Here is a 25897-nt window from a genome sequence, read left to right on the forward strand (position 1 = left end):
AAGTAGGGGTATAAAGACCAATGAGTGACAGATCCTGACATCAGGGTGCTTACAGCATTACTGTGAGCAATACGAGGCTACCAGAGAGGACCTGGTCATAGCTGCAGGGAGGCGAGACGTGCCATGGCCTGCCAGAGAGAGGATGCCCCTGCCAGGGGGTGTCTGACTATGTGACCGTGTGGGAGGCGGCTCCCCAGAGCATGAGGGAGGGTCTCAGAGGAGGTGAGGCATTTAGTCTGACTGTGAGTGATGACATGGGGTCATAATGGGTCACCCATCCTGTGAAGACTGGGAAATCAGCCTTTTCACCACACTAGCTGACACATATGCTTCAAGGTGGGCACAGGAGAGTCATTAGTTCTCCCCACTTGCTCATAAGTACTTGCTGCTACATAGCAATTCAGTCCTGGAACAAGTGGGAGTGAAGAGAAAATCACATATTAGGGAGACTTCATTTTGCTAAGCAGGAGACTATTTCAACTAAATGAGAATTTTACTTTCCATAGCCCTTGATACTCTGTTTTTCTTTCCTCTATGCACGCTCCCTGTTCCAGAGAGAGCAAAAGAGCATAGGAAAACAAGTTCTAGTTAAGAATTTAATAACCAGAGCTGGGCACAGTGGCACATCCCTCTAATCCCAGTGGCTCAGGAGGCTGAGGCAGGAGGATCGCGAGTTCAAAGTCAGCCTCAGCCACTTGTCCAGGTCCTCAGCAACGCAGTGAGAGCCTGTCTCTAAATAAAAAAATAAAATGGGCCAGGATGTGACTCAATAGTTAAATGCCCCTGGTTCAATCCCTGGTACAAAAAAAAAAAACAATCACTGGAGCAACAGCACATAAAGAAAGAGCCTCTGTGTTGCGAAGGGGTGTTTTGGGCTTCAATTGCTTCATTTGGCTCTTGTAATGTTTCACTTGTCATTGTCCCTGCCTGTATTTCTCAAAGTGGGGATCACAAAAGAGCAGCAGCAGCTGAAAACAGGTTAGAAATGCATATTCTTAGGCCCCAAACCAAACCTATCAATCCAAAACTTGTGGATTTTTGTGCAGCAAAAATCTGTCAACAAGCCACGTCTCCCTTGTGGTGATTTGGAGGCATGAAGTTTGAGAAACCCTGCTTGGGTCTTGCTTTTCAAAGTATCATCCAGCAGCCCAGGTATCCCTTGGGAGTTTGATAGACATTCAGAACCTCAGGCTCTGCCTCCTGAATCAGAGTCCGCACCTGAACAAGATCCGCAGGCCGTTTGTGTGCATGACACTCAGAAGAGCTCATTCAGGGCATTTTCCTAAAACAGCAGCATCTGGAGGCAGCTCATTGTTCATGGCCTCATCATCCTCCCAAGTGCAACTGCTCCTCCTAAGTGCAGATTTGCGGCTGCATGTTCCTCAGAGCCCATGACCCCATGATCCCAAGTGTCTATTAAAATGCATATCCTCGCCTGGGATCCCAGAAGCTCAGGAGGCTGAGCCAGGAGGATCACAAGTTCAAAGCCAGCCTCAGCAATGGTGAGACACTAAGCAACTCAGTGAGACCCTGTCTCTAAATAAAATACAAAATAGGGCTGGGGATGTGGTTCAGTGGTCAAGTGCCCCTGAGTTCAATCCCCAGTACCAAAAAAAAAAAAGCATATCCTTAGGTTCTTTCTCGTACTTTCTGAATCATAATCTCTGTGACTGTAAGGAAGAATGAGCGAAGCCACATGCCAGCTAGACTCCTCACAACTGTTTGCCCCATAAAATTGGCAGGTGCACAGGGATGGACTCTCTCTAGGGATGGCCAGAGTCCTGCAGGTGCAGGGATAACTGCGCTCCCTGGCAGGGGTCACACTGCAAGGCCTTGGTAGCTGGGAAGGGGTTGCTGGCAAAAGCAAACAGTTCTTCCTGCAGCTTCCTGCCTGCCATGTCAGGCTGTCGGCTCTTAAGAAGGCCAAAGCAGAGTCGCTGCTCTCTTGCCCTCCTCTGCCTCCCCCACACCCCAGGCGACTGGTCCGGTCAGTGTGGATTAGCACATGGCACTCTTTGTGGCCTCTGGCACCTACAGCTCCTCTGTCCGCAGCCTCTGCTCAGACTGTGAAACAAACTGCATGTGAAATCTGACTCATCGCCTCTTTTGAGCTGCACCATTTTCTACGTTGTATTGCTTGAGGGTTAGCCAAGTCCTGGTCCTGCTTGGTCAAAGGTGTTGTGGGAGAGACCGCCTCCCAGGTATCATGTTAAAGTAGACCATGCCATGGCCTCAGCTCCGCTGAGAGGTCCCGCTGGCTGCCCACCTTGTAGACCCAGCAGCCCTCAGCAGCATGGGGCAGCAAGAAGTAGGGATCTTGGCTAAAACAAATCCTCCCAGGTCCAAAGCCCTGCCTCCTCCCAGGCCGGATGGCAGTAGAGCGAGACAGAGCGGGAGTCCTCAGATCTGCCACCCTGTGGATGCAGCTTAAGATCTGTTGGCACCAGCTGCTCTCAGAACGTCCCCTGGGCCCACGAGGCAGCTACACCGTGGGTAAAAAAGGCTTGTCAGTGTGTCCCCGGGGCCTGCCTGCCTGTCTTTTCTCCGGGTGGCACAAAAAGAGAGACAACCCCCCCATGGTGATACAAAAGCAGACATCTGGGCCCCTCCCCTCTGCCTTCTGCTCCTCTCCTGACAGGCTATGGCCCCTGCTGAGTGAAAGCCTCTTCGTCCATCTTCACTCACCCCTGACCACTCTTCACAGCCAGCGTTTGCCGGGCGCCTTCCCTGCCTGGACTTTGATAGCAGGAAGGGCCCAGGTCTGAAGGCCCAGCAGGCACATTCATGAGCACAAACAGGCCAGCCCATCTCTGCCAGCCTGCCTTGTCTCATCTGCAGGCAGGGACAACGGTTCCTCCCCTGGACTCAGGGCTGTGGTCAGGGTTTGCTGTGGTCACCTCCCGCCATGTGCCCGTCCTCCTGCCACTTGGCCCACTCCAATCCTGGCTGCACGCCGCCTCCCTCACCCCTTGCCCTCCAGCCTGCTGGACCACTTCTTGCTCGTGCCCAGGCGTCAGGACACAGGAGGCAGAAGATGCTGCTCAGGGAGGTTGACCAGTGGGCCACAGGGTGTAGGGCAGGGGTGAGCTGGCCAGGGAGAGCTTGCCACCATTGTCCTTCTGAAGGATTGTGAGTGGCTGGCCCCAGTGCAATTGTGCACCAGCCCCACCCCCTCGCCACACACAACTTGAAGCACGCTGATCTGTCACTTCTGCTGCTGTTCTTGGGTCCCATTTGCTCACAGAGAGGGTGGGCAAATCATCTCTGCTGAGGAGGTAATCGACAGGTGAGGGACTTCCCACTTGGCACTTTGGGGATGGTGGGAAAGGTACTGCTTGGGGACCTGAAGATCTATGTTCGGGTTCCAGCTTTGCCACTTAGTATCTGCATGTGGTCCTGTCACTGGAAATGCCTCCTCAGCTGAGAAGTGAGAATAGTCCTCATCCGTATCCTCCCCGCCCTCGTCAGAGGATCCAACGGTGGCAGTGCCCTGTTATGAAGTGGCAGGTCCTTCTGTGAACTTGTAGAAGATTGTCAACTCTTTCCCATGTGAGTGTGTGTTTAAAGGAGCCCCTTAAGTCATGGCTGCGTGGATAATTATGAGGACCCCCACAGGCACACGTGATGCCTTCTGGTTACAAAGCTCCTTCCCCGTGTGCTGCGCCTGATCCCCCAGGCACCTGCTCAGGAAGACCAGGGAACGGAAGCCACGTGGCGTTTTGAGTGAAAGGGATATGTGGGGACTTAGATGCTTACAAGAGCATCGATGCCATCGCAGGGGTTGCAGCCTGGACCACCAGTTACTCAGACAGCCACCGGTGGAAAGCTTCAGTGGAGGGAGTGACTCCTGTCATCAGGAAGGCAGAGATCGGGAGGCCATGGGGCAACATTGGAGGCCGAGACGTTTAGCAGAGCTGCGGTGGGGGAGTCTGGAGGCTGCTGCAGCTGGCTGTGACTCTGGGACACTGAGGCAGAAACCCACACCTGCCACCACTCCAGCTTTGTCTGACTGATCCTAACTGCAGAGGCTCAAGGGAGTGTGGGCTTATCTTTCCAGCAAGGTGTTCAGTCTCTCAGAGTCTCCAGTCCTCCTCTGGAAAATGGGGAGAATAACAGACCACAGGGGAGACACGGAGGGCAGGTCGGAGCCGGGCCTGCCGAATCGAATCATGGACTGTTACACTTGGGCAAGACCTTGGGGAGTTGCCCACGGTCCCGCAGTGACCCTGATGTAGTGTAAAAGATTAAAGCCAGCAGCTGGGGCAGAACAGAATGGCAGGCTGGGTGCAGCGCCGTGGTAGAGCACTTACCTAGCATGTGTGAGGTCCTGGGTTTGATCCCCGGCACCACAGAACAAAACAACAGCAAAAAAACAGAATGGCATCTGCTGCCAGGACCTGGCAGTTAGTGGAAAATGAAAAAAAAGAGAGAGAAAGAGAGAGAGACCTCGACGGATCAGCCATGCTTTATTAAGCACAATTTCAAGAGAGAAAATGGCAAGTGGTTACAATAGGGATCTGAGCTTTATAGGGTTTAATGAGACTGATTCACAGCAGAATGTGTCAGTTGGGCAGTCGGGGGGACAGTTGTAGATGCAGGAAATTGAGGGAGTCCAGAGCCCATGTTTTCCTTCTGTCCCTGAACCCATTGTCCTCCTTTTCTTCCTGGGGTCTGGGACATGTGTTTAAAAGGATATTTCCATATCCTTCAGTGGGGGTCCCTCTCCCTTCCCTCCCGGTCTTTCATGCATCATCTGTAAAAGGGACTTGAGATGGTCACTTGGTATCTGAGAAGAGGCGGTGGCCATGGTGCAGCCTCCAAGCCTGGCAAGGATGTGACTAGACAGGGACCCTCTGGGTGGGCACATCTGGAAGACAAAACCAAACCACAGCCCTTCTCTCCTGTCCCTGATCTGGGTCTCCTGTCTTGGAGGGGAAAGGCAGCTCCGCCTCCCTGGGCATGGGATTGGCATTTCCCCCTGAGCACAGCCCACTTCCCAGGGAAGGATGACTTGCCCTCCCAGCTGGTGGCCTCCTCCGTCCCAGCAGACGCAGCCCCTCTGCACTGCAGTCCCTGGCCCAGCACCCACAGAGCGCTGGATTGTGCCCACAGGTGATGCACAATTGGTGCGGGTGTCCTTCAGGCGGAGGCAGTCATTAGTGCTGGGAGCACCTGCTGGCTGTGCGGCCTTGCCCACAGGGGGCCCTGGGAGAGAGCAGACAGGCTTCAACAGCCGTGAGTACAAATAAGACGGAGCCCCCCTGCTTGAGGCCAAGAGCAGCTCCTGTTGGCAGCCCCTGCCCCTCACGCGTCCTCCTATGGGAAACTAGCAATCCCAGTCTGGGCAAAAGACATTTCATATACTTTGCCTCTGCCTAAATGGCACTCTGTGTGCCAACCACTGTGGCGAGGTGAAGCCTTGATAAACCAGAACTTCCAATTCTCCGGGATCCTGTTGGCAATCTGCTGGCAGTCCACCAGCAAACAGTAAGAAATTCTTTGACACTTGTTTAAAACACAACAAAACACTTCCAAGCTCTGTTCACCTGCCAGTCTCCGACACCCCCGCCTCGGCTCTGTCTAGACTGCTGGAGAGCAGCCTCGCGCTCTGGGTCTTTGAGCCCAGTCTGGCAGGGATGGCTTCATCAGATGTGAGAAGCTGGCGGAGGCACAGACGTGGGTTCAGGCTGAAGGTCCTACTTGGTGCCAGGCACTGAGCTGAGACACAAAGATAAACAAGGCACATGCTCTGCTCTTGCAGGGCTCCTGGCACCTGGGGGGTCATACTAGCTGGTGTTTGGTGACTGTCCAGTTTATGCTCAGCTTTCCTCTATAAGCTCTCTTCAAGGATGCTCTTGTTTAACCTTCCCTACCACCTTGAGGCACAAGGAGGTTAAAGAACTTGGTCAAGGGCTGGGGATGTGGCTCAAGCGGTAGCGTGCTCACCTGGCATGCGTGCGGCCCGGGTTCGATCCTCAGCACCACATACAAACAAAGATGTTGTGTCCGCCGAGAACTAAAAAATAAATATTAAAATTCTCTCTCTCTTTAAAAAAAAAAAAAAAAAAGAACTTGGTCAAGGTCATGCCGTGTGGGCAGAGCCAGGATTCCAATGCAAGCAATCTCACTCTAGATCCCCAGCTATTCAGCAAGTGCTTTGAGCAGGGAAAGGAGGGCTTCACACATTAACTGCAGGAAGATTGAAAGCCACAGGGAGGTTATGACAGAAGCATGTGACTAGTTGGAAGGAGGCTCCCTTGGGGAGGAGGGAATGGTGGAGGGTAATGAGGCAGGTTTCCCGAGGCTCCATGGGGATGCAGTCGCACACAGAGAGCCAGTGGGGTAGAGCATCCCAGGGTGGAAATGCTCTGCAAGGATTTTCACCAGATTCTCTCATAATCTTCACCAAAGAGATCAGTGGTGCTCAAATTGCTGACATTCAAATTATCTGGCAAGCTTTTAAGCACCATGTCCCAGACCGTATCCCATGCTAATTCAATCAGAATCTTTAATGGTGGGATTCAGGGTTCATGATTCTTTAAAACCCTCCACATGATTCCAATGAGCAGGGAAGACAGCCACTGAGCTAGACTAGAATCTTCCATCAACAAGCACCTTCTGCCCCAGCCAGAGGGTCTCTGGGAGTACCATGAACATACACTGCTCAGACCTCATTCCAGCCCCTGCAGACGCTGTAAAACCAGCCCCCCCTGTGTCTCTGGGGGCATGCATGTAGCTACCTCTGGAGAAGAGTGACAAGCCCAGCCAAGAGAGCTACAGTTGACTAAAGTGTGACAGAGCTGAGCTCTGAAGACGTGCCTCTTATTTCCTTCACCTGTTTGTCCCCGGATCCTAAGCATGGTGCTCTGCTGCCCCAGGCCCCAGAACCCCCTTCCCTAGTTCCCCTTAGCATAGCCTGCTCACTTGGAATTTCTAGAAGAATGGTTATTATTAAACATAAGACAGCTAAGAATACAGATAGCAAAACCGTGGGCCAATCCCCCAGTGGGTAAGTTTATGCCAAAGAATCTCAGCGTACGTGGAGGGAAGCAGCCTGAGCTTTGGCCCGCGACCCTCCCTGGGTGGGCCACACAAGCTGGCCCAGCCATTGGCGTGCAGAGGTCCTCGTGGTGCTTGCTTGAAATCAGCTACAGTGACAGTGACTTCAGTTTAGGCTGTGGAAATTGAAAATGGACCAGTGCTACAAATCAGGGTTGATTTGTTTTTCCCCGAGGAGTGGACTATTAAGTATTAGCCAGCGTGCCAATGGCTAGGTCCTCCTCACCGCCTGCCTTGGGTTCAGAGCCTTGGCGTCATTGGTGTCCTGGCCGCTTCCCCCAGTCTGCACCCCCATCCCCAGTCCGTCTCCCCTTCAGCTCATCTTATTTTCTGGGAGCAGGTCCCCCGGGCAGTGCCTGCATTCATCCCACCTGCTGGTTAACCCTGGCCCTTTTCTTCTTTTTCCAATTGTAAGGGAGGCCTTATTTCTCTGAGAGATTGGTACAATTGAATCAGCAACTTTAATTCCCGAGCACGGAGGATTTAGGAAGGAGCCAGCCACATCCCAGGAGAGGCCGTTACCTCTCTACCCTGCGTCCCTGTTCTCCTGCAGACCCAGGCATTTGGCATCCACCAGCAGGTTAGGCGGTTCTCATCCTGAGGTGAGATGTGTGTGCATGCACACACGCACACACACACACACACACACACACACACACACACACACACACCATCAGCCGTGAGAGGGGGAATGGCAAACACTCGAGAGGAGACAGGAAAATTCTCATTCTTTCTGAGGTCCTCCCCAGAGCCTGTCAGCCAGAGCCTGGGGTGGGGGGCACAGTCCTCCCAGCCTCCCAGCAGCGAGAGGGCAGAGTGTGGCAGCGGCAGCGGAGGAGGGGAGTGCAGGGAGAGAGGTTAGCTAACGGCCAGGCCTGGGCCCGGCAATTTGAGTTACTCATTTGGCTGTCTCCAGAGAGGCTGAGCAGACCCTGTTGTCTCTGAAAGGAACAATTGTGATCGGGCCTTGATTGCATGTCACATCTGAAATGGGGAGTCTCCGGAAGGCAGGCCGCGGCCGACAGGCCCACTCCATGCTCCACAGCCCAACTTTGAAGCACAAGCCAGGGCTTTTCTCCTTCATTTTTCTTGCCCTGCCTTTTGCCCTTCAGGGGACAAGAGTGTTTCTGAGTCATTAGTGGGCCCTTGGAACACTTGGGCTCTCCTGTCCTCTCAGCAGGGCCGCCCACCACACTCTCAGCATCTGGGGAACTGCATCCTCCTTAGGGCCATCTTAAAGATGAGAGGTGAGCTTCAGAGGGGTTCAGAACCTTGCCTGAGGTTGCAAAGCTTCAAATGACAAACCCAACCTGGGGCCTGGGTCTCTAGCTCTGGCCTGCTTAGCAGTAGACTTAGGTCTCCCCCTAGCTTTCCCTGGAGACTGGAACTCAGCTTGCAGGAGCATCAGGGGCCCAGCACATCTTCTGTGGTCCCCAAGGGCAGCGGCTCTTCTATTTCTGTTGACTTCCTGCCCTACCCCCACTGGGGTGCTCTGTCCAGGGACCTATGAAGGTGGGGGAGGCTTAGTCACTGCCCCTACCTGGCTCCCGGCCAGCCAGGAATGTGTGGTATGAGTGTGGCCCAGAAGTGTCCCTGCCAGGTTACCATACTTTGCCTGCTTGTCTCCTGTGGCATTTTGTCATTTTCCCATGTCATTCAGCTCAGCAGGACATCCTTGATCTTAGTGGTTTTGGTCTCCAGAACCAAGAATTACACTGAGGCTGAGGTGCCGGTCAGCCCTGGTTGGAATCAGAGGCTGGCTGACCTCTGCTAGGTGGCCTCTGTGCTGGGAGATCACCACCTCCTGCCACTCTCCTGGGCTCAGATTCAGACTTGGTTTCCCTTGGACCTTGGGGATCCACAGATGAAGTACAGCATCCTGAGCATTTTTGTCTTGCTTCTTGGCTGGTCCCACTGGCATGAAATGAGTTTACCAGTCAATATTGCTAATGATCAGTGAGAGGAGCCAGGCTTTATCCAGGGAAGTAGTGTTCTGTAAATACTGCCCATGCGATCCTGCTCCTATCGATTACTCTAAGCTTCCCGCAGATACAGGAGCCCAGGGTGGCTGGCTGCACTGGGAGCAGGGTCAAATGAGGTGTGCCATCTATCCTGGTTACAGTCCTTCTCTGCCATGGGACAGTGAGTCTTCAGCCTTAGTCCTCACCCAGGACCCAAGGCTTTGAATGGAAGCTTGTTACCTACCCTCTCCATATACTTGGGGACCACAGGAAAGTTAGGGAATCTTCCTCTGGCTTCATAAAAAGATTCTAGACCCTCACATTCTACATTCTGCAGTCATTGGCTGAAAGAGATGGAGCAAACCCCAGAAGCCTTGTGGACTCTTAGCCTCTCATAATCCGGATTAGTGAAAAGTTGAAAACAAGCCCACTGCCCAACAACGGAAGCAGGTGGCACAATCCATAGCATGAATCTGATGGGGCCATAAAAATGTCACCAATTTGTAAGTTGAAAAGATAATTACAACGTGTTATGAAGACGAGCATGTTATGGCATGGTATCCACGAAGCCATTTTGGAAGTGTGTGTATGAGTGTGCACACATGTGTGTGCATAGACTCTCAAAAACACATTAAACAGTTGGAGCCGGCATAGTGGCACACACCTGTAATCCCAGCAGCTTGGGAGGCTGAGACAGGTTCAAAGCCAGCTTCAACAAAAGCAAGGCATTAAACAACTCAGCAAGACCCTGGCTCTAAATCAAATACAAAATATGGCTGGGGATGTGGTTCAGGGTGCCCCTGAGTTCAATCCCCAGTACCTACTCGCGCCCCCCCCCCCCCCCCCCCGCTAAAAATTTGGACAGGCCACCTACCAGCACATTCGCAGCGATTAATTCCAGGTAATGGAACATGGTGACTTTATTTTTGCTCGTCAGTATTTTCTCACTCTCTGAGTTGGATTACTAATGCTAAAAGGCCCATGTCCTGTCACAACTTTGGCCCCTTGAGACCTTGCCCCTCTCTGGAAAATGTGCACAGAATGGGTCCAACCGGGGATGGATTCCAACTCTTGAATGTAGCTGTGGTCAGAGTTGAGGAAGCAGCAGTGATGGTCGGGCCTCTGTGCACCTAGTGCTGGATGGTCTCCAGCATGAAGGGACTCATGGTCTAGTTTAGCGGGTAGGACCATGCAATCATTCATTCATTCACCCAGTAAGCACTGAGCACCCCAGAGCACTCTCCTAGGTATCACGTTCACAGAGGGAACAAACATGCACGAGTTGCCGTGTGCTCTGCTCTGGAGTGTGGTATAAAGTGCTAGGAAGTTTGGAGGTGGACCAAGGGACCTTTGAGCTGGGATTTGAGGAGCAGCAGGACATGAGTGCTTGAGGCCAGGAGTGGCCCACTTACTGAGGGGAGAGTGGAGATTCCTCTCCAGGTGGACCAAAGACCTATTTCGTGACCATGGGGCTGCTGTGTGTGCTCTGTGGCCAGGGAAGGGTGTTTAACCCCTCCAAAGTTTGCTTTTCCCATCTGCCAAATTCAGCTCATCATCTCCTTCCCCTCCCCTACTCTCTAGCCATCGCCCCCTCTTGTCGAGATGCTGTGAAGGTCTTTAAGCCTCATCTGGAAACTCCTTCTTGGCCTCCTGGGCTTACCACTTGCTGTTTCGCTCCGCCAGCTTTGACTTGACGCATCTGATTTAAATTGCCCGAGTGACTTGAGAGTGACTTGAGTGGTTCAAACGGGAAAGAGACGCAGCTACTGCCTGCTCTGCACCTATGAGAGCCGCCATTATCCTGTAGCAGAGTGGGTCAGAAGATGCCACGGACCTGGAGAGGCTAGTTCCGCGTAGATGTGGAAAGAGAGGCTGAGACCCAGGTGGTGCATGCTCCAAGGCTGTCCCCTGTCTGAGCGCCACGCTCTGCAACACCAGCACTCCAGGGAAACTTTCCTGCCCTCAGGAGCCCAGCCACCCTGCAGGCTGCTGGCCTCCCTGGCTGAGGGACAGAGGAGTCAGAGTCCAACAGGGGAGGAGTCCTCACCAACTCCCTGGTTCAGCCCCCTCTGGAGAAACTGAGCCAGGACAAGTGGTCCCCAGTATCAGAAGAGGAGACCGAGTGGAGAAGCAGGCTATGCTCCCATCTCTGAGGTTGGGTGTCTTGAAAGTCAAGGTCAGGAGGCCCTCAGCCAGGCTCCAGCCCAAGTTGAGTGGCTTGGTGCCACCTGCCTGTCCTGATTATCTTCTGGGGACTGCAGGTCAGTGAAAGGAGCAGGCTTTGGCCTTGGCTTGGCCCCTCCGAGTGCATGATGAGCACATGGGCTTTAGGATCAGGAACTCCTGCCCCCATTCCTCACTGGCTTGGCCACCAAGAATCTGAGGTTCAGTTTCCCTATCTGCAAGGTGGATCCCTGTGAGGAACCACCTAGAATAGGACCTCAAATATCGGTTCCCAGGGGTTCCTCTTTTTTTTAAATATTTTTAGAAGTTGCTTCCTCCCACCATGCCCCAGTGTCCTCAGCTTTGAGGGTCCTCCCAACTCTGATGGTCTCTCTCGTGATCTCTGCACCCCGGGCAATAGCCCATGAGCATGAGGGCTTCAAGGAAGTCTCTGGCTGGGTCTCTCAGATCCCAGCAAGGCCAGTCGGGGGCTCTGACCTCCTGTGGGCGGTGGTGAGGGAGCTGTGGCACTTCCAGGAGAAAACCAAGGCTAGCCCTCCTCTTTCTCACGTTAGCGCTCAGCTCAGGCTAGTTGCTGGACCAGCTCTGTGGATTTATCCCTTGGGTCTTGGGTGGTGCTGCTCTGCTGGCCCTAGACTAGTGACGGGGAGCAAGGAATTGACCCTTGTTGAATGTCTATTGCTGGCCGACTGCACACGGGCATCTTGTTGATTTCCGGTGGCCTCCTTGCAAAGTGGGCAGTATGACCTCATTTTACAGGTGAGACACCTCAGGCTCAGAGACCCTGCTTAAGGCAGTTCAGTCCTAGAAAAGTCAGAAAAAGTCTGTCTGTCGGACTCCAAAGATCAACTCGTGCATCTTCACCACCACCCAGCCCCCACCTTACCCAAAGAAGGTAGTGGTATTACTGGGCTGCAGGCTGCAAAAGTGACCAGGAGAAAAAAAGCTCAGATTTGTTCTATCCCAGGATCCAGAGCAGAACAAGGAGGCACAGAAGATTCTGGAATCAATTTGAGTACATTTCCAGGAAAACCATTCTCTGCAGGAAAATCAGGAGATGCCTATAACTGGGAACTTACAGGGAACTGAGACCCTGTAATGCTGTCCTCGCTTCTCTTGGAGAAAATGTCCTTGGGCTGTGGAGGGGGTTGTTCCTAGTTAGATGGCTCAAGGAACCAAGAGCTTTGATTGAACCCAGGGGTGCTTTACCACTGAGCCACATCTCTAGTCCTTTTTATTTTTTATTTTGAGACAGAGTTTTGCTAAGTTGCTGAGGCTGACCTCAAACTTAGGATCCTCCTGCCTCAGCCTCCGGACTCATTGCTTCTTTGATGGAGCTGTCCATTCCGTACCTGGGATTACAGGTGTGAGCGACTGGGCCTGGGGAAGCCAAACACTCTGGAAGAAAGAAACCTTCAGAACTTTCTTCTTTTGAAGAAAGAAGAAAGAACTTTCTTCTTTCTTCAAGAAACCCTGTAGACACAGACTGGTTTCTTCCTTTCTTTTCTGTTTCGGTTTGGGTTTTTATTGTTGTTTGTTTTTTAAGTTTTTGACATGCCATGTGACCCATAGACTGTTTTCTGTCTCCCTTAACTTAGGGGTCTCCTTCGAGGGTTCTCAGGCTGCAGGAGGGTGGCACATGCCAGGCTGGGTACCCGTGGACGATGGCGTACTGGGCCTGGCTGGCTTCATTCTCTTCCAGCACTAGCCCCCAGCAGTGTTCCCTTGGGCAAGTCACTTAACCTCTCCGTCCTTCATCTTACCTATCAGATGGAGATAAGGACAGTGCTCCTCATTCTGCCTTTGTGAGGAGTCAGTAAATTCCTTGACACAAAGAGCGCACTCAGGCACTTACGCGTTACTTACGAAACCACCATCAACAACAAAACTTGACCCAGCACTGAGATCCAAGCCCTGTAGGCTCCTACTGTATGGGAACCCAGAGCTGCCTGCCCATTCAGGGTTAAGCCTTTGGGTTGCTCTCTCCCCTCCACACTCACCTCGCCTGGTCCATCATGAACATTATGGAGCATCCTCTTAGCTAGGTGGCAGCACAGCCCAGCCCTGCTTCTTAACGGCTGTGTGTCATTGAGACAGATTTTTCCAGCCTTAGTCTCCTCGTCTGTAAAGTAGGTAGAAGAACACTGGTGGGGCTCTCCCCACGGCTGCGGAGAATCAAGCCTGGAAGTGCTTCGTAAACCTGAGTGTGGGTGCAGATATGAGAAACTGTCCTGAGCGCGTGGCTTCTCCTTGCCCTCACCCCCCAAGAGAGGTAGCAAGTAGCTACATCCGGCCAGTTACCAAGCCCAGCGAGGAGGACGGTGTCTGTCTTCAGGTGGGCTCTGCCCAGAGGGTAGAAGGCAGAGCCCACCCTGTTCCTGGGTGGTGGAGCCCCAGGCACTATCACCCCTTCCTGTGGTGCACAAGGCACGGGGAGGGGAGGAGATTGCAGAAACATGCTGAAGGGTCAGGGTCTCTGTGCATCGGCCTGGAGGGGGGTGGGCGGGTCCAGGCGGCCTCTGTTGGAAGCCTTTGGAGAGAAAACGTGGCTGGGGTTCCCAGTAGACTTGGCGGGCATTCTAAGACCAGTTAGGCACACATCCTTTGATGGAGCAGTCCATTCTGCCCCTGGACATACGTATGAAGACATTCTCACACCAGTCCTTAGGAACAGATGGGGGCCCCCTGAGTGTCGTGCTGGCACAGTAGAGAGGAAGCAAGGGGGACACACTGCATTAGACATTCAACAGCAGCCAAAGGCAGCGGTCTGTGTGCACGGGGCCTTGGGGCTGGATGGGACACCACACAGCACTGTTATACCAGGCATGAATACCCTTCCCCCGAGGGGACCCGGACTTATTGGAGAAATGGCTGACCCTGGGCCTGCCGCAGGGGAAGGCTCACAGTGAGACTTACTAGAAAGTAATGAAGTAGCCAGGCACGGTGGTGCACACCTGTAATCCCAGTGGCTCTGGAGGCTGAGACAGAAAGATCACAAGTTCATGGCCAACCTCAGCAATTTACCGAGGCCCTAGGCAACTTGGTGAGACTCTGTCTCAAAATGAAAAATAATAAGGGCTGGGGATATAGCTCAGTGGTAGATTGTCCCTGGGTTAAATCCCCAGTATAAAGTCAATCAACCAAGGAAGGAAGGAAGGAAGTATATCCCCCAAATGCTGGAAGCATGTCAAAATCACAGGAAGGGCCAGTGGTAGACCATATTCCTGGCACGTACAGAGCCCTGGGTTCAGTGCCTAGCACTGAAGGAAAAACAGACCTAGGACCCAAGTTGACAGGGTTCCCACTGGACAAGCCTGGGACAATTTCAGCACCAAATTAATGCTAGTTGAATTGTAAATCACTAGATGCGGAGGGTTCCATACTGGTAATAAATAGAGGAGGGAAGGCGGGCTTTCCTTAGAGTGTCAGGGTTCTGTTCGTGAGGGAACGATCATAATTTTGCAAGCACCATAAAGATCAGATTGGCAAGAATCAGCAGTGGAAGCTAAATCCAGGGCAATGGAGGCTAAATGTTGGTGAGCAGCAGGATACTTACATGCTCTTGAAAGTATTTCCACAGGCTTCTTGATAGCGGCGGGGGAGTGGGGGAGAAAACAGCAGTAATGGAGTAATTGTGCAGTGGAGAAATGGAGAAATCACGCACCACTCTGACTAAGTGATCAGAACACAAATTAAAGATGGACTCCATGTGCCCCTCAGCGGGATGTCCCAAGGAGGACACCCGCTGTGAGTCCTTCAGGCTGAGGATGCCTCCCCCCTCCCCCATCTCATCATGACAAACACCAAATCAAAGACTCTCCATCTTTCAGATTAGGAAACTAAGACCCGGGGCGGGTGGTAGAGTTGGTAAAGCCGGGGCCTCAGTTGGGTTTATTAATTTCTGAGTCTGTCCTATGCTACGCTGCCTCTTCATTTAGAAATCTGTCTGTTGGACCTTGAATTAATCAGATCATTATATTTGTCACCAAGTGGCATTTGGGATGAGTCTTGAGAAGTGCCCTAGTATCTTTACATAAATCGAGTGGCTGACAGTTTGAAGCTTGATTTCCACTGGAGCAGTAACAGGAGATGGGTTTGTTTTGATTCCAGAGAACATTTCACCCTTGGATGTTGACCCCCGGGCCCAGCTGGGAACTTCCACAGAGCTTGGACAGGGCAGTGACATAAGACGGGCACGGTGTCCAGGGTCCAGAGTCCTGACAAAGCCAAGTTTTTCACTGACTTCCTTCGGTGAAGCCACGTTAGTCCTGGCTCCTCCTGTGGGGACTCCCCAGTGGCATAATGGACCGGATTATGTGGCAGAGAATGGTGTTCCCATGGTCAATAAGAATTTCCACTTGCCTAGAGCAAACGATATCCTATGCTTTTATTACCAGGTCAAAATGAATCCTAATGTTATCTATAACTAAAAAGGACTAAATTTTTTTTTTCACGGGCACCTTCTTTTCTCTCAGTAGAAGATTTCTTAACTTCATGCATATAATATTCTTGGAGATGTTAAGATATGATTCGCTTTTTTGTTTGGTACTGGGGTGCTTTATCACTGAGCTACATCCCCAGCGCTTTTTATTTTATTTTATTCATTTTTAAAAATTTTTTTTAGTTGTAGAGGGACACACGATGTCTTTGTTTATTAACTTATTTTTCATGCAGTGCTGAGGATCAACCCAGTGCCTCACACATGCTAGGCAAGCGCTCTGCCCCTGAGCCCCAGCCCCAGCCCCTCTTTATTTTTTTATCTTGAGACAAGGTTTTGCTAAGTTGCTGATGGACTTGCTAAGATGCAAGAGACTCGCCTTGAATTTGAGATCCTCTTGCCTCAGCCTCCAAATGACTGGGATTACTGGCATGCACCACTGCGCCCTGCTAAGATGTAATTCACATGCCATACATTTCACACATTTGAAGTGTACAATTCAGTGGGCGTAGCATAGCACAGTGTTAATTTTTAAGATTTCGACACTATAAAGAACAAAGTTTGCCATTTTCTTAAAAAATATTTTTTTAGTTGTCAATAGATCTTTATTTATGTGTGGTGCTGAGAATCGAACCCTGTGCTTCACACATGCTAGGCAAGCGCTCTTCCACTGAGCTATGACCCCAGCCCCAAATTTGCCATTTTAACCATTTTTAAGCCTGTCACTCAGTGGCAATAATTACCGTGATGGTGCCATGTACTTATTATCACTGTCCATTTCCAAACTGTTTCTGTCACCTTAACAGAAATTGTAACCACTCCCCATTGCTCCTTCTCCCGACCACTGGTCATCTTGACTGTACTTTCTGAGTTGGTAAGTTGGGCTATTCTAGATTCCTTATAAGTGGAGTCACACAGTATTTGCCCTTCTGCACTTGTCTTCTTTCATTCGCATGTCAGACCCGCTGACAGTCTGTAATTCTGGTACAGCAGAGATGCTTAAGACAGACACCCGCGTGCGCGCGCGCGCACATACACACACACACACACACACACACACACACGCATTCAGTAGAAAATGAGCACCATCTTTACTTTTTTCTCTCCTTTTATACAGCATTGTTAATTAAAAGAAGGGGAAAGAAAAAACATCCTTTCGGCAGCTTAATCCTTACAAGCATGGATAAATGCTTTTTCCATTCTCAGGAAAACTTTGTTTATGGTCACAGTGCTCTGTGTTTCTTATCAATTAACTTGTGGTTAGTTATTCCCAAGCAAACACACACACACACACAATATATATAAAATTTTACACTTGGCAGATCATTCTTTTATCTTCTTAAGACAGCAACAAGGACACAGTTCAAAGAGTTCATTCTTTCTCACAGAACTCCTTGTTTTGCTAAGCACGGCAAAACTTAACACTTTGTGTGCGTGAGCACACATTAGCACAACATTTTCAAGTTTCATCCATGATAAGACATGTATCAGAATTTTCCTCTTTTTATAGTTGAGGTTATTCCATGACGTGCACACACCACATTTTTGTTTCTCCATGAGGCTGCTATGGATTGTGCTGCTATGAACATTCACGAAATAGCCTTGAACCTTGTCTTTAACTCTTTCAGTTCCACCTAGAAGTCGGATTGCTGGTTTATGTAGCAATCCTATGTTTAACCTTTGAGAAAGCCACTTCTTATTTGGAAGGATGCTTCCCTCCATGGCACCAGGTGCTGAGCCCCAAGGGCAGGGGGCAGGGAGAGCCGCCCCTCACCACCATGTGGTCCTAGTCTTGCTGCTGCACCGTCCTCTGCCCCACCTACCTGCCCCCACCCCCTCTGACCTGTCCCTCTCTCCCCAGCAGATGTGCCCGTGGAGAAGCTGGCCGCCATGCCCGCCCTGCGCAGCGTCAACCTCCTCTCCAACCCTCTGAATGCCGAGGTGCGCGTGATCGCCCCGCCACTCATCAAGTTTGACATGCTCATGTCTCCAGAGGGTGCACGGGCCCCTCCACCTTAGAGCACCCTCCTCATTACCATCTCAGGGACAGAGGCCATTGGCCTGTCACCTGAAAGGAGGGAGGCCCATGGGAGGCTAAGCTGGGGGGCTGAGGGTGGGTAGGCCAAACAGAGTATCGCGGGAGTGGGGTGCAGCGAGTCCAGGATAGCTAGTTTAGAGCAGTAGAGGCCCTAGAGCATTGAGAAGGAGGAGGCTGAGTGGGGGCTGGAGCCTGGATAGTGGGCACACAGCTGCTGTGCAAACTTGGGCAGATCCCCTACCCTCTCTGAGCCTTGTTGCCTGGCAGAGGGCTTTGGCCTCCTTTAGAGTCCTTGGAGGTTTTAGCTTCAAACCACCAGGCGCCCTCTGAGCCCGCAGATGAGTGCAGCTGAGCATCTTCTGGGCCTCCGTGGGCTGGAGGCCTTGTTTCTAGTGCTGAGAGCCAATGGCTTCCCTGAGAGGAGTGGAAGACAACCCTCCACCTGCTGCTTCCTGAGAACTGAGGATGATGCCTTTTGCCACGCCCCTCCTCCACCACCTGGCTCCCTGGGCCGGCAGGAGCCTGAGTGGGAGACCCGGGAAGGCCGTGGCCTCGAACAGGGCAAGACGTTCTGCAGATGCAATGCACCCCGAGGATGGACCCTGGGGAGAAATCAGGGCAGCTCTGTCCTTCCTTGTGAAGAACACTGAGTGGGCAGGAAGTCCTGAGCGCTCCACACCTCCCCAGGGAAGGACTTCCAGCTGTGCCTGGTCCTCACCCCTGAGCTGCAGGAGAGGTGGCCCAGGGACAACAATGCCATTTGTGTCTGTGACTATGGTCTGAGTAATCAGCTGCCCCGGCCCCCATGGTCTCTCTCCCTTGTCATGGCCCCTTGGGGGCAGAAGACACTTCGGATTGTTGGCTCCAGAGCTACCACAATGCTGACCTAGCCATTGTGAGGTCCTCATCTGGATTCTAGGGTTTGGCCAGACAGTATGGTGACTGGCTTGTCAGGGACTGAGGGTTTCCTGGGATGTGGGGCTTTCAGTGCTAAAACTGGGGCAAGTCGAGATGGCAGGCCCCCCACCTGGCTCTTGCTTTCTGGTAAACAGTGCTTTGGAGAACCCCGACTTCCCAATGCCCCAGGTGGCTACATCTCACTTTCTCATGGGAGGAGCGAGGGCTTCCCCAGAGCCCACCTGCTCTGCACCTAGGTGTGCATCTGTGCAGACCCCTGAGGCCTTGGGCAGAGCTGGGCCACTTTACCACACCTACAGTCCGGCTCTCCAGAGGTCTGACACCAGTCAGAGCAGTAGCCTGTCTCAGAGGCGCCCCATGTGCTTCCCCCTTCCAGGTCTCCTGTCTTGGCAAGGAGCTGACATTGTTGGTCACTGAATACTTAGTGTCCCGAGAGAGAGACCTTGTCCATTCTGCTCATATCTCAAGGCCTTCCTGTCCTTCTGAAAGAGGTTTCCAGGGCTGCTGAGTTCAGCTGTGGACACTGGGCAGGTGGGGGCTACAGTGCAGCCTGGGCTGGGCTGCCCCCCACCCCCCACCCCCCATGCTCTGGAGCCGGGTCTCTCCTGGTGGAAGAGGCCATCTCATGGCCAGAAACTTGCACCGCGAAGCGTGATCTGAGGGCCAGCAACAGCTGCATCATCTGGGAGCTTGTTTGCAAGCAGGATCCTGGGCCCACCCCAGTCTTCCTGCAGCAGAATCCGCATTTTAACAAGATTCCCAGCTGATCCCTACAAGTATGTCATAGTTTGAGAAATGAGGGTCTAGAGGTGACCCTGGGCATGTCCTCGGGTTGGAGGGCAAAGGCTTTCCCGGTTCTCCCCCTGCCACCTCCAGGGATGTGAGTCTGGGCTCAGCCTCCTTCAACCCAGCCCTGGGAGACCCGTAGCCTCTTGGCTCTCTCCAGAGTCTGCACGACACTCCCTTTGAAGGGGATGATCACATCGCCAGGAGATGAGGGTTAGGCGTGCGTGGCCATCTGGATCCTACCTCTGGTTCGCCCCTGCACGCCAGGCGGCCTGCTCCAGGTCCTATCCCTGGCCCTGTGAGAGGCTGCTTCTGGAAGTTCCTCTACTCTGCTTAGACAGCATGCCCTTGCCTCTCTGGGAAAGCGTGGGCAGTCGGAGGAGCTCCCAAATCCAGACTCACGGTGTGAGCGAGCCCTTAGCTTCAGTCTGCAATAAAGAATGTGTTGGTTCCCTCTGCCTCCGGGTGGGGTTTGATTGGTTCTCCTCACACAGACCACCAAGAGCCCAAATGTCACCAGCCCACGTGCCAAGAGGGGCTGTTCCTCTGGTGAAAACACAAGGGAAAGGAAGCTCGATGAGGACCTTCAGAATAGCCCCGTGTGGGTGGAGGCACAGTCAAGCGGAGTGGATGCCTCGCCCGAGGAAGGGTGAAGGGACCTGCTCTCCCCACGACGCCCTTAGTGGTGCCAAACACTTTGCCATAGTAATTCATTCCTCTGGGTCCGTGGTTCTCAAAGAAGGGTCTCTGGGGAGGCAGCAGGAGCTCACAAAGGAGCTGTTTAGAAATAGAAATCCTCAGGCCAGGCTCGGGGGTGCAGGCCTGTAATCCCAGCGACTAGGGAGGCTGGGGAAGGAGGATCGCAGGTTGGAGACTGTAATGAGACCGTTTCATAAAAGAGGAGGGCGGGGCAGACTGGGGATGTAGCTTAGCACCCCAGGTTCAATCCCTAGTACAAAAACTAATTAAAAAAAAAATATATATATATATATATATATTGTTATAGATGGACACAATATCTTTATTTGTTTTTTTATTTTTATGTGGTGCTAAGGATGGAACCCAGGGCCTTGCACCCTGCAAGGCAAGCACTCTACCACTGAGCTACAGCCCCAGCCCCCAAAAAATAATTTTTAAAAGAAGAAAGGAATACAAATGTGCAGCCCCACCCACCCCAGACCTGTAGTCAGAAACACAGGGGTGGGGTATTGGAGGGTTAAGTACCCCGTTTGAATAAGCCCCCAGGTGGTTCTGATGCAGTCAGTTAGAGAACCATTGTTCTAGGGCTCAAGGCTTTGAGTCAGGGGTTTTTGTTGGTATTTTTGTCTTTTTGTTTTGTTTTGGGTATTGGGGTTTGAACCCACAGATGCTTTACCACTGAACCACATCCCCAGCCCTTTTCATTTTTTTATTTTGAGACAGGGTCTTGCTAAGTGACTAAGGGTCTTGCTGTGTTGCTGAAGCTGGCCTCGAACTTGTGATCCTCCTGCCTCAGCCTCCTGAGTTGCTGGAATTATAAGCAAGTGACACTGTGCCCAGCCAGGTTTTGTGTTTTAAATCTGAGACCAACTTGAGTTTGCCTTGAATTTGAGGCTAGACAAGTACCAGGCAGAGTCTGGTGCATTGCAGATGGTAACTCATCTGGTTCCTGTAACAGTCCCGCCAGCTTTGTAATCTGGACAAATCCCTTTGCCTTGTTCCCCATCTGTAAAATGAAATGGCTGCCCTAGGACATCCCCAAGGATCTCGTGACCACTTGTTGGCCGCTGTTTGTTAGATTCTGAAGGCCTTGCTGTCATTTACAACTGTCCCCTGTGGATTCGCCCTTCTCTACCCCGAAGATCAAAGAGAGGACTCCGACGTGCTGTTTCCTGTCCAATCCTGGTTCACAAAGATCGCTGGGTCAAGCTCTCCATCTAACAGGGCCAGTCCTGCTGTCCTCTGCCTGCCATAGGGTAATTTCCAGTGGCATAGTTTTTCCCAGGGTGTCCAAGTGGGGATGAGACTTCAGAGTCTGGTTCTAGATGGGTCTTTCCACACAGGGAGGAAACCTGGATTGGGATTGGCTAGACATGACATGGCTTAGGGTGAGTGGACACAGCAAGGGGGGATTTGGAGGCTGAGAGCTGGAAGAGTCTTGAGGAGTAAACTCTTTTGGTGCTGTTGAGAATTCAGCAACTTGGTGTTCCTTTAAATGACTCTTTCAGAAAGCTCTGGGAACAAACAGTAAAGTTATTTACCACTTTCACTTCTCTGGCAAGAGTTTCCTGGAAGAGTGCACTTAGGCTGAAAAAGTTGGTGGAATATAATGTGGACAGGAAGCTGTGTGGGGCCAAAGGAGATTGTGAGTTTCCCCAAAATACCGTGCTGGACATTGGAACCAGGATTTGAAACTGCCCTACCTGAAATGTGCCTGTCCCTTCTCAGAAAGCTAGCCAAGGGGCGGGGTGCAGTCCTTGGCAGGGTGAGTTGGCAGCCGTCCCAGAGAACCTCAGCAGGGTTCTGGGAGAGTTGCCAACACCAGGAAGGGCAGCCTGGGAGAAGAGCGGGGCTGTGGGCTGCTGGGCAGGAAAACCCTCTCGCCCACAAGTAGCCAGACTGGGCTCCGACTGGTGTCTTAGGGCCTGGCAGTCTGGCCCCACCCAACCCTGGGAGAGGGGAGCCCTCATGGAGGGCCTAGTGTTTCCTGGCCTAGGCAGGCACTTGAAGCTCGCTCACTTACTTTTAGCAACACCCATCTTGATGGCTACAGAATAGACGAGGAGCCAGGCCGGGGGGCTTGGCAAGGCTCCAGGAAGCAGCAGAGATCTGGCTGGGTTAGACTCCATGGCTTCGCTGCTGCAAGTCCAGGGCCTTTGCCGTGAGCCCAGCCTCTGAGAGCCCGACCAGAATAGCATAAGTGACTGGTCGTTTTCTCCAGCTGACACCCTATTTCTTCTGTTGTGGGTCTGTGATTAGGTCTCTGAGCCTCTCCTAACCTACTCTATAAATGGGTGCTAACAGTGCCTCATGCCTAATGCCAGCACCTCCTGCCAGTTAACCAGCACATACGGTAGGTAAGGACGTCAGCTGCCCGCCCACTTCACACATGGACAGCCTCCTCTCATGGCCACCCACACCTGCCCTCGGTGGGCACAGCCTTCAGCATCCGCCAAGAGCCTTGCCCCTCTCATGGCAATGCAGAGCTGCTTGCTGCATTGCCCTGGGGGCTGATGGGAGATTTAGACCCAGAGGGAATAAGAGATTACAGTTCTCCACTTGTCCCATCCTCATAGCTACGTAGCCCGAGTTCAATCTCCCAGGACAATGGATAAGGCCAGGTGCATGAGTCATCAGCAGAGGCAGCTGCACACCTTATTCACTTCCTGTAGAATGGAAAGCACCTAAGTTAAGGTGCCTTCCAGGATGGGCTTGTGAGTCTGCCTCAGTGTTCAGTTCGGGGGTTGTCATTCACAATGCCATCTCCAAAACAGGCACTATTTACAAGAACAGACCCCCTGAAGCTGTGCAAGGGGTATTACTGCCTTTGGACCATTTATTTGTAAGAGGATTGATCAGCTGCAGGCAGATTCCCAAGCTACCTCAGCCCTCCGTAAACAGCTGCATCGCCCTGGATGCTGAGGTAGGCACCAGGAAGGAGCAGAGCTCTGGCTGGGTTAGACTCCATGGCTTCGCTGCTGTAAGGCCCATACCTCTTCACTTAAAGAGTCCCTCTGCACCTTCACACAAAGTGTGCAGAGGATCATTCCAGATCATCTGCTGCAGTCCCAAATGACTCTCCATCAATGCTGAAGCATCACAATGGTTTTCCAGGATCGCTGTTACCTGCCCCCTGTTGCCCCTCTAATTTCTTTCCCTGCATGCAAAATACACCAGCTCCCAGCCATTCCCCCAACATCCCAGGAGCACTCATGTCCCAGGGGCTGTGCGTTAAATTCCTTGCCCACAGTCCCATGGCCAACTCCCTTATTCTCTTCAAGTTTTGCTCAAATCAAGACCTACCATAGCCACCCTCCATTCCATCCCCAGCACCTCTCCATCTCCCTTAACTGCTCACCTCTGTCTTCACCCATAGTGCTTATTATCTAATAGACTCCATACTTAATTTTTTCTGTGGCTTCGTGTCTGTTTAATCTTTGTCTTGGTCTCTGCTGTGTCTCCAATTCTTGAGCAATGTGACACATAGTAAGTACACAATGTCTACTTACTGGTTGGCTGAATGAATGTAATGCCACTGATGTTTGAAGACCTCTGCTTCGGAGAGAATTGCTGCCTGATGGGAACTATCAGCTCAAGTTCCGATCCCACATTAAATACCTGAACTTTCCACCAAAGGGCAAAAAACTAGGGGAAAAAACTTCCTTGCAAGTCATGGCTTTTCCTGAGTGGCCAGGATCCAGTAGGTATGGCCTGAGAGAGGACAGGCAGTCCCCAACCCTGCCCTCTGGCCTTGTAGCCTGAAATCCCACCATTATGAGGTTGTCAGGCATTGCCCTCTCCCTGTGATCTCATCTCAGCCCCTGACACCCTGACACAAGGATTCTAGAGACAAGGTTAAAAGGCTGGACCAAGGGCTGGAGCTGTGGCTCGGGAGTAGAGCACATGTCTGGTACAGGTGAAGCACTGGGTTTGATCCTCAGCACCACATAAAAATAAGTAAATGAAATAAAGTTATGGTGTCCATATACAACTAAAAATTTAAAAAAAAAAGAGTTTGGTCCAGACCCTTGCTACTCAAAGTGGACCTTAGACCATCAGCATCAAGTAGCATCTGGGGGAATGTTTGAGATGGAGAGTCTTGGCTGGGAGTGCAGCTCAGTGGTAGAGTGGACACTGAGCAAGCAGGGCAGGGGGCCCTGAATTCAGTCCCTAGTACCAATAAAAAAAAGAAAAAGAAAAGAAAAAAATAGAATCTAAGAATCTGCCCTTTAACAAGACCTACATATTATTAATGGACATGAACGTCCTACTAGGCACATTCAACTATGGGCTTATTGTTTCTACTGGACACAAATCACAAGTTGACATGAAACTTCACAGAGTCTGTATCCTTAATTAATCATAACAAATGAAATTGCAACGGTACATTGTCAGGTAGGCCTGTTAAACGGTGCTTCCTGCATGCTCTCACCATCTGGGCCTCTTTTTCTAGGTTTGGGGAAACATATGACAACAGATTTCCCCAGGAGGGTGGCTTTTGAGTGTTAGCATTCCTAGGACCAAGTTTATCAGCTGCTCAGTGTTTCTATTAGAGAAAGGACTGGAGCCACCCAAAGGTTGATGGGAAGGAAAAGAACCAGAGGTACAAGAAGGATCAGAAGAGGTGGAAAGCCGCCAACACAAAAATACCCACTAGCAGGACACGGTGTGTCTGTGCTTGGGCTAAGTGCTGTCCTGTGACAAGCTCATTTCATGCCCACAGTGAAGGGGAGGTCCCTGCCATTTTTTTGTTTCCTTTGCACAGGTGAAGAGACAGCCTTGGAGAAGGTGGAGGGCCCGGCTACAGTCAGAGATTAGCAGGGTGGTAATCTGCCCTTTAACAAGGGACATAAACGTTGAGTTCACAGCACCTCCAAGAGCAGAGACCCCTCTCACTGCAGGGTGCCCCATCCCAGCATTCTTCCTGGTCGCAGGCCCTCACTGGGTGTTGACTGAATGTCAAGCCCAAGACGCTTGGACCACAGTCCTGGTCTCTCGGAATCAGGGTGCTAGGCCCAGGCAGGGGCTTACAGAAGGCCCCACCTAAGCTGGAGGAGGTCATTGAGCTGTGACCAGCCATCCCAGAGAGCTGCTCCCTTGTCCCTAGGGGCTCCTCTATCACCCCTAGAGATGTGTATTTCCTGACACAGTGGCCTGGGTCCTTCTAGTGCCCCTCTGAGAAGCTCTGTAACCAACCAGAGCGTGAACCCCAGCCGAGAGGTGGGCTTCCTCAGGCATCCCCCAGTCCTCCAGGGTCTCTCCCTCCCCTCCTCAGGAAGACTCCTTACAGCTGAACTCTTCAGAGGATAAGGCAGACTGAGAGTGAGAGCACTCTTCCCACCGAGTTCCTGAGGGAGTATTCCAGAACGTTCCAGAGGGAAATGGAGTGACTTGCCCAAGCATGCTGGGAGTTGATGGTAGAGCCCAGACGATGGTCCAGGTTTCCCAGCTCCCTGCCCCGGGCCTTTCTCTGGCCCTCCCTGGTTCCTGGCGTTTGGGAGCTCCCGACTTGGCATTCTTGGCCTCTCCTCCATGGCTACTGCCCCCCTGGCTGTGCCATGGGAGTGAGTCAGCCATTAGTGCCCTTGTCATTGAAAAAAGCAGATAATGACTCTAACCTACTTTCTCGAGGTCAGCTCACTAGTAAGCGTTTTAAGACATTTTGAAGGAAATGCTTCTCAGAGCCTCCTTCAGAAGAGTGATGGGTAGGTACCTCGTTGCTCCCAGGAAAGGGACCCAACTCCTGTCTGGGCTGCAATAAAGAGATGCTGTGGGCAGTGTGCTGAGAATCTGATTCCCAGAGACTACCACCCC

The 25897-nt window shown here is 52.0% G+C and overlaps 1 protein-coding gene and 1 long non-coding RNA gene across 7 annotated transcripts in view; one reads left to right on the forward strand and one right to left on the reverse strand.

Annotated features, from left to right (window-relative positions):
- The window catches only part of Lrrc20 (leucine rich repeat containing 20), a 69323-nt gene extending 49487 nt beyond the window's left edge, over positions 1-19836 (forward strand). For 3 of the 4 annotated variants that reach the window (XM_040272447.2, XM_078040970.1, XM_078040971.1), the window contains one exon: positions 17504-19836. In XM_040272447.2, coding sequence (XP_040128381.2) covers positions 17504-17661 — 158 coding nt within the window. In that variant the 3' untranslated portion in view covers positions 17662-19836. The remainder of the gene's footprint in view (positions 1-17503) is intronic. The other variant, XM_005325947.5, reaches the window with a different exon arrangement.
- LOC120885382 (uncharacterized) lies at positions 4448-6224 on the reverse strand. 3 transcript variants are annotated; one of them, XR_013435621.1, is made up of 4 exons: positions 5947-6224; positions 5547-5718; positions 5016-5205; positions 4448-4867 (listed from the first exon to the last, which is right to left on the reverse strand). It is a non-coding gene; the product is annotated as an uncharacterized LOC120885382 (long non-coding RNA). The 3 variants fall into 3 exon arrangements; XR_013435619.1 differs by lacking the exon at positions 5547-5718 and having other exon boundaries at positions 5947-6214; XR_013435620.1 differs by lacking the exon at positions 5947-6224 and having other exon boundaries at positions 5547-5940.
- Positions 19837-25897: the final 6061 nt, after the last annotated feature.

Source organism: Ictidomys tridecemlineatus, chromosome 1 (assembly GCF_052094955.1).
Source record: "Ictidomys tridecemlineatus isolate mIctTri1 chromosome 1, mIctTri1.hap1, whole genome shotgun sequence".
In the NCBI taxonomy this organism is placed as follows: domain Eukaryota; kingdom Metazoa; phylum Chordata; class Mammalia; order Rodentia; family Sciuridae; genus Ictidomys; species Ictidomys tridecemlineatus.